This window comes from Panonychus citri, unplaced genomic scaffold (assembly GCF_014898815.1).
Source record: "Panonychus citri isolate SS breed McGregor unplaced genomic scaffold, ASM1489881v1 Contig00141, whole genome shotgun sequence".
Taxonomy (NCBI): domain Eukaryota; kingdom Metazoa; phylum Arthropoda; class Arachnida; order Trombidiformes; family Tetranychidae; genus Panonychus; species Panonychus citri.
In genome coordinates, this window is record NW_026515546.1 from 702,731 (window position 1) to 714,825 (window position 12,095).

Sequence of the window (12,095 nt, forward strand, 5' to 3'; positions counted from 1 at the left end):
GTGATGATCATCAAGTCTTCCGTATCTTTCATTGAAAACTTTTTCCTATTCAATTTATCCTTCACTCTCTGAGAATTATCTTCATCACCATCATCATCTCTCTTTAGTCGAGCAAAAAAATCTCTTTCAATATCAAATTCTGACAAGTTTATCTTCATCTCTACAGGTAACCCTTTACTTGCTCAATCTTAACAAGATTTTATCAAAGCATCATCATCAATATTGATTGGCCAAATTGTTACAATCCTATTGTAAATCTAACAATTGAATCAAACTGATACAATCAAAGATTGAATCACATACAACATTGAAAATGAATACAAACAATGATTAAAATCATCAATTGTATTATTTGTCTCTCTCTCTCTCTCTCTCTCTCTCTCTCTCTCTCTCTCTCTCTCTAATTTAGTATTCAATACAATTTCCTTACACAGACAATTGAAACAATATCAACAATTAAAACATATTCATCCATGAATTCAGTTTATCTGCAATCAATTTGTATAATAAAATTATATTCACATTACCATGTTTACTATTAATTGGCAGTTAAATGATTGAATTCATTGAATCAGAATTAAAGAGATAACTATTGATGAAGACAATTATATTAACATGTTCAATCAGAAAAAGGTAAGCTGTTCAATAATAATGAACATACATGATAAGTAACAATAAAAGTTCAGCAATAACAATGATAATTCATGATAACTCTTGGAAAAGAGGATTCAAAGCCAAATAAAGATGAGTAACCAAGGGAATCAGGGAAAAAATAATCTTATCTTTTTTACCCTTTTCAGTATTTTTCTGAATTACTATTATATTGAACATGAATGATAATTCATTTTTATTCCTATTGATTTTCAGATTTACCATGAAAACGAAAGAATCAAAGCAAAATGTTAATAATAATTTCTAATGAAATTCATGGTAAACAAAATCTCTCCAATTTTACCTGAAGAAAAGGTAACTACGAATGAAAGATCTTGAGGTTTGATTTTGTATAATAAACAAGAGGAAAAGAAACAACAATTCATATAAATAGCTCGGAATTATCGAAACAAAATAAAGTTTCCATTTTCTATCTCCAGATTAACAGGGTAATTTTCAGGGTGGAAAAATTGGAACAATTCGAATCAATTATGTAAAAGAAAAGGAAAGAGTACAGAAAAACAAAGAAATAGAATAACTTTTTTGCTTCTTTTCTCTCAAAGAGAGAGAAAAAAGTTTCGATTTTCAGAATTATCTGAATGAACTTTTCTCTTTTTTCTTCGATTCTCTTATTCAATATATACTAGTACATGATTAGCATGATTATCTTTAGCATCTTGAGATTAAAGTTAACGAAACTTTTTCTCTTTCATCTTTTACCATGGAAACTGATAAAAAGGTGATTAATAATGTACAGTTAACTATCGGTTAATGGGTAGATCATTAATTTAATGTTACTCTTGTGTATACTTTTCACCACTACCCTTTTTTTAGATACACACCCTGAGATAATGTTATCAGTCTCAGGGAGTGAGAATTGAAAATCCACTGAGGATAAAATTACATATCCATGATATTCATGGTATCATGTATTGGTTTTTTAGGGAATCGACTGTTTCTTTTCATCATCTATTGATATTAATCAGTTTCTTGTTGTGATATTTAATGTTTTCCTCATGGAGAGGGAAAATATTTCCTTTAGTTTCATGCATGTTCATCCAAAACCAATCAGGGTTTCAAAAGTTCTGAATCACCATGAGCATCATGATGATGATTTAGTGAATTTTTCTTCTCTCTTGTTTATTGTATGTTTACTAATATGATGAAGGTTTTTGTTTTTAGCATGAGCAAAGTTTTTACTTTCTCATCAGGATGATGATGATGAGAAAAAAAGACGAAATCAAAAGTTTCAGGGTAAGTTTATATTCTAAGGTTATCGATAATAATAGTTCCGGAAAAGTAAATTCAGATGGTATGTTTATACAAGATAGAAAGAGAGAGAGAGAGAGAGAGAGAGAGAGAGAGATGATGATGATGATGATGATGAGGGATGAAAAATTTAGAGAGTAAACTTGAAAGAGAATTTTGTAGAATTTTTTTTTCGTTCATTCGGAAATTTCAAACTTCTATCCACAGTTTCATCTATGATTCAATTATAATTCAATTGCCTTGAAGGTTTAATGCTTCAATATTTTTCCATTGAATACTTTTATACTGAGGGAAAATATTGTCTCACATTAAAACAGGGTAAAGTTCATATGAACCTGTGAAACCTTGAAGCAAATGAAAAGATGACCAGGAAAGTTAAAGGGTTCCAAGTGTAGTAAATATGATAAATTCTTAAACGGAAGTTCATCGATTTCAGTTAAGCTTTTAACCTTCTTTCGATTACCACCCACTTATTTTGCTTCTTATTCGATTCAGAATTTCTTTTTGTTCTATTCTATCTCATCGAACTCGGAACAAAAAAAAGAATCTCTCATTTAATCCCTGCTCCTTTTCATCTCTCTCTCTCTCTCTCTCTCTCTCTCTCTCTCTCATTTTTGGTGCTTGTTAATAGAGAATACCTGATCCCTCATGAGATCTTCTTGGCGAATCTGTTATCTCACAATCAACAGATCTGATGAGCTTAACAATATCATTCCTTGTGATATTTATCATCTTTCCATCATCCTCATCTTTGCTATATCAATATCATCATGAAACGATGAGATAAAAGTTCATGTTCCGATTCCTCCTTAACCTAGAAAATCCTTTTTTTTTCTTCTCTAAGGAAAAAAGTTCTACCAATATATCTTTCCCGCTCTCTCTCTCACACCAATAAGCATGGTATTAAAGTATATTGATAATATTACTTGATAATAACATCATGATAATCCAAGCTCACTTATAAAAATGAATTGGTGACAATTAATTTGATCTTCTTTTACTGATTTCCTCGGAATAAGTTACTCAAAATTGGATATCTTGAGTCTCATGTTATTCACCCTGAAAATATGTTTACACCAAAATCGTTCAATTAACTGAACACTTAGCTGGTTGGAAATATTATATTCATAGTTAACAGATGAGATAACATTTTATTCAGAATGTTGCTGATCTTCATGATAAAGCTAACCCTTCATGAAAGCTTTTTTTGTTCATTCTTTTAGACAGATAGAGCTAAAAAGAAATGAAAAAAAGTTCAAATTCGAATTGAAATAATTCAGTTTCACCATATTATCCCCATAGAGATGGAAGAAAAAGTTTCGTTTTTATCATTATCTTTTTTTTTGAATGAAAAAGAAAACATTTTACTCACATGGTTCCAATATTATCCATCATTTTCCAACTCAAATTGAAATGAAACTGAATTAACTACACGAAAATCATTTAAAATTATCTTCATTTTCATCATGAAAGCAAATCATTATCATGATTAAATATCAAAGATTATCAACAGTTACACCGATTAAAACGATTATAATATCATTAGAATTGCTGATTTATACAAATAGTAATATGGAATAACTGAAACTCGTTAATTTATCTCACAACTTCAGGGGAAGAAAAATTCAGGTATATACATGTATCAAAAAGTTCTGATGTGACTCTCAAGTTGATGATAAGTGAATGATGTTAACCCCTGAACAAGTTGATTATCTTCATCATCTACTTGGTTATATAAAAAAGGTAATGTAAAAGGTTACCCTGAAGATGAAGATGAAGATGAAGATGATGATGAGACTGAGACTGAGACTGATGAGCTCTTTCTCTCTTATTAAATAAAGTCAATTTGGTGTCTTCTATCCTGGAAACTTCATCGCCATGATAATTCAGTTGTGATGTGGTTGAAGATAAATGTTACTGTTGACAAGTACATATCATCATAATCTTAATCATCATCTTGGAAAAGATTATCATTCCAGATAAGAAAGATGATAAATATGTACGATTAGCATTAGATATGACAAGACTGATGTATACAGTTAAACATCAGCTGATAATCAAGATAAATAATCAAACAATTTAGTTGGAAAAAAAAGAAATGGGCTCATCTCAAATCTGACAGAGAGAAAAACTCAACAGTTCCAGAACTTTTCTCCAAATAATATCTCAACTTAAAGACATTTATGATAATCACAAATAAACTTTGCCTTTCCATCAGAAGAAGATGAAGAAAAAGATAAACGAAAATTTCAATTCCCATGTTACAATTACACTCAACAGAGGAAGACACAACATGATCCTCATCATCATCATGATAAGAGCCTCATAAAGTTGAGTTACATGAGAAATAATAATAATAATTTAAAATGAAGAAGAAGAAGAGAAAAGTTCTTACCATTGGAAATACATGAGAAAATATTTGATTTCATGGAAAAGTTGAAAATGAGGAAAACTTTTGATCCCTTTTGCTGGTTATTTTTGCCTCAGAATCATTCAGAGATTATCACGGTGATTCAATGAAAAGTTCATTTCATCAACTTGAACTGTAATAAAAAAACACATAGGCAACAATGAAGAAGACAAAGTTGATTGAGTTGTATATACTTTTTTTTGCTGTTATCATAAACTTCATGATAACAATCATGTAATAATAATAATAATAATAATAATAATAATAATATTCTTATCATAATATATATATACAGGGAGGGAGAAAAAAGTTCAGGTGAGTTAACATTGTTTTTATATTTACACTTATTTATATATAACATTCATATATCATCATTATCGGTATCATGAGTATCATGCTAAAGGGTTTTTCTTTCATGATGATCTTTATATCATCAAAAAATATCAGCACCTTTGTTTCTGGTTGATTAGCAAACAGTTTTAAGCCATCTCTCCATTCAGTGATCAGTGTTGATTGTTGATGGTTCATTTGTAGCTCTAAAAAGTAATAGTAACAATTGAATAATCGATGATCAAGTATGAGAAAAAAAGTTGTTTACTATTATTTTTTTGTTTCGAACTTGTTTCAATTCTAAAAGAACAAGAAAAAGTTTCGAAAAGAAAAATACTAATCTTAATAAATCAATTCTTTATCTATGTACCTTTAAAATGGATTTATGTTTATGGCCTTTTGTCAGTCACCTCGAGTGGAGCATCTTAATTGTCGGGCAAAGGCTCTTCTAAAATCGACATTGAAAATGGTGTAAATTACTGGATTTAGAGCAGAATTGAAATATCCTAACCAAGTGATGAAAGCACGAACCTCAAAGGAAACATCAGGATAAAAAGGTATCACCAGGTACATTATGAAAAAAGGTAACCAACAGAATGTGAATACACCCATTACCACACCCAGAATACGTGCTGCACGTCTTTCCTTTGATAAACTGATTCTTTGCTTTTCCTCCCAAAATTTGGCCACAGTGTTTGTCATTGAACCACCCGATTTACTACCGCTCTTTTTACCACCACCAGTAGAACCCTTCTTGCTTTTAATTGAAATCTTTGGTGGTAAATTATTTCCACCACCACCACCACCAACAGCAATACTCCCATTACCACCACCGCCTCCTCCTCCTGGATCACCAGTTCCTGATTCTGTTCTTGATGAATCGTCCATTGTAATATATTTATCTGCATTCTGGTGATGCTGATTATCTTGATGAAGTATCGGAGATGATGATTGTGAAGATGAATCATTTCCTCCTTCATATCGAATATTATTATTATTATTATTATTAATAGTACGTGAATTTTTATTCAAAGTATCACTCGAAGCCACCATGGTCCCTGGACTTGTTCCTACTGTAACAATACCACCACCACCCAAACCTCCCGTTATCGTTGTACCAACTGAAGTTGTTCCGGTTGTTGTTGAATGAAGTCCAATTGATTGATTAGGTACATTGGCACGTTCACGAAGTCGCTTTCGTGTTGCCTTGTAAATTTTATAATAAACAACGGACATAATTACAAGGGGAACATAAAATGATCCGGAAGCCGAGTAAATAACATAACCAATATGTTCACTGTATTTACAAGGTGTATCACCGTCAAAAGAATCAGGCCAATCATTCCAGCCGAAAATTGGTGGAATCGATATGATACCTGAGATAATCCATATTGCCGCTATTTTACACAGAACTGCTCGAACTGTCCGACGTTGAGCATAATTGATTGGATCGTAAATTGCCCAATAACGGTCAAGGGCAATGGCACAAAGGTTTAAAATTGATGCTGTACATAAAAGTACATCGGATGTTAACCACATTTCACATAAGAAAGTACCAAATATCCAACGGTCAAGTAACATATCAACTATACTAAAAGGCATTACAATCACTGCAACCGCAATATCAGCTGATGCCAGACTAACAAGGAACATGTTTTGAACATTTTTCAATGGCCGGTAAGAAAATATTGATATAATTACCATAACATTACCTACTATGGTCAATATTGTCACTGTGGTCAAACTAACGATCATTAATAAAGCTTTAGGTGTTGAAACTACCTGTTCAAATGAAGTAACGTCAATATCACTCCATTCAATGGATCCATTCAATATTAACTCATCGTTATCCATAATTATCAATATTGATTCGAGAGAGAGAGAGAAAATTTTTCCAATCACTTTTACTACTAATTACTTTTCCATCTATACACACACATAACACTTTACACTGTTTCTTTTTCAATGTCCACTAAGTAGTAAAGGTCAAGGGTGAAAGTGGACAATTCACTTTCTTTTTCTACCCTTTTCACTTTTCTACCACCGGTGGTTTTTTCAATGGTTGTTGTTGTTGTTGTTGTTCTTGGTGATGGTGGTAAGTTTTCATTGGAGGTAAATACAAACTTTCAATTGGAAATTTAATTTAAGGTAATAAACAATTAATCAATTGTGATCATGATGTTGCGTTTTAAATGAACACTTATTATTATAATTTGGTTGTACTTTTGTTCACCAACAATTATGATTATTTGCTAATTGATTGATTTACTTTTACTATGTTTCTCATTAATGGTTAATTCATTTACTGTTAACTGTTTATTGTAACAATTAATCAATGAACTCATTTTGTTCATGGTTGATTATTATTTATGGTTAACTTGATTTCAATTTTTCATTTCCAACTGTTGGATTTTGTGTTGAGGTGAAATGATGAGGATGCTGATGGTGATGGTGATGATCAGGGTTACAGATGAGAACTGAACTGAAAAGAATGAAAGTAAAGGAATAAAATGAGAACAAAATTTCGGGAGAAACTGGATGATAAAAGGAAAGAATTGATTCGACTCGAAAAAAAGTTCTATTTTCTTTCGCTTTTGACTCTCTCTCTCTCTCTCTCTCTCTCTCTCTCTCTGCTTTTCTAGAATTGTTATTATTATTGTTCGATTTGGAAATTTTGTTCTATCAAGTCTCAATTCTGTTCGTTATCATGATATTTTCAAAGATCAGGTCATTTCTAGTGTTCGATGTGATTTATTGTTTTATACTTATGAGTTAATCTCTCGGTAATGATCAAGCTAAAAAATTATTTTACTCATTTTCTGATGGAAATGACCAATTGTGCCTTTGGTCAATCAAGATGAATAAAGAAAAAGTTTAATTTAAATAAATGTCTCTTGGAAAATTAATCAATCAAATCTAATTATCGTGGGTTAATTAATGATATGTTAATTGTTTGAAACTTATAATTAAAATTGATTATTAAGGTAGCCTAAAGAGAGATCATCATTATCATCATGTTTCATTGAATTCTGGATTAGAATCTGAAATTGAAGAAAGTCTCTCTCTCTCTCTCTCTCTCTCTCTCTCTCTCTCTCTGTTAAATCAACTAATTGAATCAGTTAAACACAAACAATTAAGGTACATATAAATAAATTGTAATTGATTGCATGAGAAAACAATTAAGACGATTGAAGAGAAATAATTAATTAATTAGTTGATTGGAATAAAAACAATTCCCATCAAATGATATCCAAGGAAAGAAAATATTTTTCATGATCAAATTAAATGATTGTTTTCATTTATTACAATAAGTTACTTTCATTTTTAACTAACCACAATTAAAAACAGAGAACTGAATCAAATTAACATTAACAATTAGATGTTAATTGTATTGATAGACAAAAGTGAGAATGAAAAAAAAACCCATTGACATGAGGACATTTTCAATTTGTCATGATAAACAATTTCCTTGAATCTTTCAACTGAGGAGGATAAAGTTCTGATAGTGATCAAGGATCATGGTGGTGGTGATGATGACGGTGTTAATCTGTAGTAAGTAGAGTGAGTAGTAAGTTTATTAATAGTAAAAGATGAAGAGAAAAACAGTTTCATTCATGAATTTCAATTGAATATTATTCATGAATCAACTTGAGTTCATATGATTGATATTTTCACCCAAATACATAAATAAACAATTTCCACAAGTTGACAATTTAAGTTAATCATAAACAATAAATTAACGATTATGCAACATTAATTATCTTCAATTTAATTATTGTCTCCATGTTATTATAACATAATAAAAACTTTACTCTAAAAGTTATCACATTAAGAAAAACAAAATATCGATTTAATTGTTTTCTGATAGTTAATGATTCTGATAATGATTGTGATTGATGATTAAGTTGATGATTTTGATAAGTATTTGATTCAATGTTTGAAACTGATTAGATTTACCTGATACCAGGTACAATCTTTGATAAGAAAATTAGTTGTTTAGTATCACTATTTCCGCTTCCCTTTTATTGTTTTATCTTGTTGTTATTTGCTGCTGATTTTTTTTTTGGTTCATCATGATATCTTCAGGGCTTATTGAGTTCCATGATAATGATTATGTTGTGTTTCAATTAACAAACAGCAAGAAACAACAAAACCCATTGCAATATCATTGAGTTAATCAGTAATTTTATATATTTGTTATAATGTTGTCAGGTAACATTGTTTACTTGTTTACATTGACAAGTAAATATTGCAATTACATTAATGACAAATTGTTGTTGTTGTTGTTGTTGTTTTTAATTAACACTCGAAACAATCAGCACACGCACCAGATCATAAGTATATATATAAATGAATTCATGATGAAACTTCATGGGAAAAGGTTAATTTCATTTCATTTGAAGTTTTCTTTTCTCGATTTTGAAAAAGACGAAGAAACAAAAATTAAAGAGATTCAATTTCAGCTTAAATTTGTGATTATTTTCATCATGTTACCTGAACATTAGGATTTTTTCAACTGTTTTGTTGCTACGAAAGTTCTGAGAGATTTTTTCTCTCTCTATTTCTACTGAATTTCTTTCATGAAAAATTGACCAGAAAAGGGGGTTGAGTGAGTGAGTGAGAGAGAGAGACATGAAGAAAATTACTCACCATGAGTAACAATAGTTCAACAAATTATGATAAATGTTAGGCAATCATATTACTAGCACAAGGTTGATTGAAATAATCAAGTTAAATTTTTTTCTTCTGTTGCAAGAATTGAGAATCATATTCATGATGGTTTTTTGTTGATTGTTGACCAATTTATCAAAAATAAAGCAAGAAAATACATTTACACATGTAAACGGAAACAATGTCTTGCCCTTTTGCAATTGGGTTTATTGTTGTTTATCATCATCAAGACAAGAGGGAGGAAAAGGAGAGGGAGCAAAATCTATGGGATGATTTGCATAGTTTATGAGAGAGAGAGAGAGATAAGGGGAGATGAAAAGTGAGAGTGGGAATTTGTGTATGTGTGTGTGAGAGAGAGGGGGAGATTCAATCTCTTTTTATGTCATATATTTGTGTCATTCAAATGGTAATAATCATCATTGTTGATATCAAAATAGACTCACTCACTAGCTCACTAACTCAGTCAATTGTCAATTCAGATTTCAGGGAGAGATTGTAAATGCATAAGGGGGAGCACAATATTTGTGAGTGAGATGAAGAAATGAAGGGAGAGAGAAAAAAAGTGAAACGGGGGAAAAGTGAGAAAGGAAAGACTAAAACAAAGGAATGATTTAAAAAGGGGGTGGGAAAATGACGATGATGATAAAAAAGTGAGACTTTGAGATTGAAAGTGAGTGAGATGATGAGAGAGACAGAGAGAGAGAGGCGAAGAGAGAAAAGTTAATCAACATCATTGGTATCAACACTCATGATAGATTCGTTATCGTTAACAGGTCGTATCAGTAAATATACAGAGAGAGAGCAAAAAAATCTAGTGATAAGTAAAGAGAGAGGATCATCCTCATTATCATCATCGTAATAATTGTCATCTTAGTCAAAAACATCATCTCAAAATCTAGTGTGACAAAATCATCAATTGCATCAATCACTGGCATCATCATCATAATCATCACCATTTGCATCATTGTGACAGCAGCAAAAAACTAATCAACTAAATCAATTTCATTTGTTTACTTCATTTACCTGAGATCAAGTGTCATCATTGTTTTTAATTAAACCATCAAACTAAAATGTAATTGTGTAAAATTAGTGTTAAATCAATGTAAATGATTTAAATTGTGTATGTGATTTAATTGTTTCATCAAATCGTCAACGAATTAACCCAAAAAAAAAAAACTTTTGACCTTCTCAAGTGCAGAGAAACAAGAAAATCAACCAGAATTTTTTTCCCTCTCAGTTAAATATCATAATCTTTATCTCTTTGTCTTTTAATCTGAGCATCAATCATCGTTAATCCATCCAACAGAGAGAAAGAGAGAAAAAAATAAGATAATAATAAAATGCCAGCCTATGGTTCAGTTGAACCTGTTGTCTCAATTCCCAAATATAAAGGTCGATTTAGTATCACTAACCTTGACCTTAATGCGGTGAATGTTGACCCTGGTGGATATGAGAATCCAGCATTTACTGGTGACTGTGGTTCGGTTCCACCTTCACCAGCACCATCGATACTTTCAATGTCCAATCCTGTGGTTCCACCTAAAAATCGTAAATCATCAATCATCTTCCCTTCTTACCTTCGTCGTAATAATGTCAACAATGACATTGATAACCTTTCAACTTTACAAACAGAATCAACTAATAATCTTCAAGTTTATACAACCATTAATCATGAATCAATTCCAAGGATGGAAAATTATTATCGTGAATTAGGTATCAGGTCAACTCGACCCACAATTGATGAACTTCATGAGCCCATGAAATATGATGTAAGTTAATTAAAAGCTCCCTGGTTAATAGTAATTCAATATTTCACTCTCACTTACCATCTAATCCATAATCTTATCATCACAATCAACTTTCAACTGACACTTAGCTAAAATCATGCTCCTTTTGTGTAACAACAATCAAATTGTTACATTTGAATTTTAAATAGTTGATTTTCCCGCAAATTTTTTCATTTTTTCTGTTTTATTTTGCTTTATAAGGAAGTGATTTTTTTGTCATAGACTTTAATTGATTTCTGCTCAATGTTAATGAGAGAGAGAGATGATGATGACGGTGATTATGGTGATGTTATTAATAATAATGATAAAAGTCAAGTACAATTATTATTTGAATAGCAACAAGAATCATATGTTGACTTGAGAGTGTAAACTAATTTGTCTTTTATTTTATCATTAAAACAAAAGTATTTCAATTATCACATTCAACTCGATGTGCTTGTTAGCACATTAGCATTTGATAGTGATGATTAAATTAATTCGTAGAGAGAGAGAGAGAGAGAGAGAGAGAGTTCTGGGGTAGGATGACAAGTAAGAGGAGGAATAACATATTACAAATGTAATCATGGAAAACCATGAATCTGGAAATTATATTCTCAATCTATGAACCTGTGAAAAGAGGGACGATAATGTTGATGAATATGAATGGGGACACAACAGCACGTTGACAGGTTGATAAAGTGTAATAACCATGAATAGGAAGATGGTAGTTACTTTTTTCAGGAACGGAAGTGATAAACAAAGATATTAAAAGGATGAAGATAAGAGGATGTATCTTTCATCATGTTGAAGAAGAAGAAAAAGTTCAAGATAGTTCAGAGATATTGAAAAAAAGACAATTCCTTCAACTTCGAGGTTCATATTAATGTAATTATTATAAGAAAAACTTTTTTCTTACTCAGTCTTTATCTCTCTCTCTCTCTCTCTCTCTCTCTCTCTCTCTCTCTCTCTCTCTCTCTCTCTTTATTTCATCATTTCAA

At 30.9% G+C, this 12,095-nt stretch overlaps 2 protein-coding genes across 3 annotated transcripts in view; one reads left to right on the forward strand and one right to left on the reverse strand.

The window, feature by feature from the left end:
* Positions 1-4,580: 4,580 nt before the first annotated feature.
* LOC128395164 (probable G-protein coupled receptor No18) lies at positions 4,581-7,131 on the reverse strand. 2 transcript variants are annotated; one of them, XM_053355567.1, is made up of 3 exons: positions 5,192-7,131; positions 5,031-5,108; positions 4,581-4,866 (listed from the first exon to the last, which is right to left on the reverse strand). In XM_053355567.1, the coding sequence occupies exons 1-2, from the start codon at positions 6,512-6,514 to the stop codon at positions 5,067-5,069; spliced, it is 1,365 nt and encodes a 454-aa protein (XP_053211542.1). In that variant the 5' UTR covers positions 6,515-7,131; the 3' UTR covers positions 4,581-4,866; positions 5,031-5,066. The 2 variants fall into 2 exon arrangements, with proteins under 2 accessions (XP_053211542.1, XP_053211541.1); XM_053355566.1 differs by having other exon boundaries at positions 5,031-7,127.
* Positions 7,132-10,027: 2,896 nt separating this feature from the next.
* Positions 10,028-12,095, forward strand: part of LOC128395151 (solute carrier family 12 member 3-like) — a 50,218-nt gene continuing 48,150 nt past the window's right edge. The window contains exon 1 of the mRNA XM_053355551.1: positions 10,028-11,100. Within this exon, the coding sequence (XP_053211526.1) occupies positions 10,672-11,100 (429 nt within the window). The 5' untranslated portion in view covers positions 10,028-10,671. The remainder of the gene's footprint in view (positions 11,101-12,095) is intronic.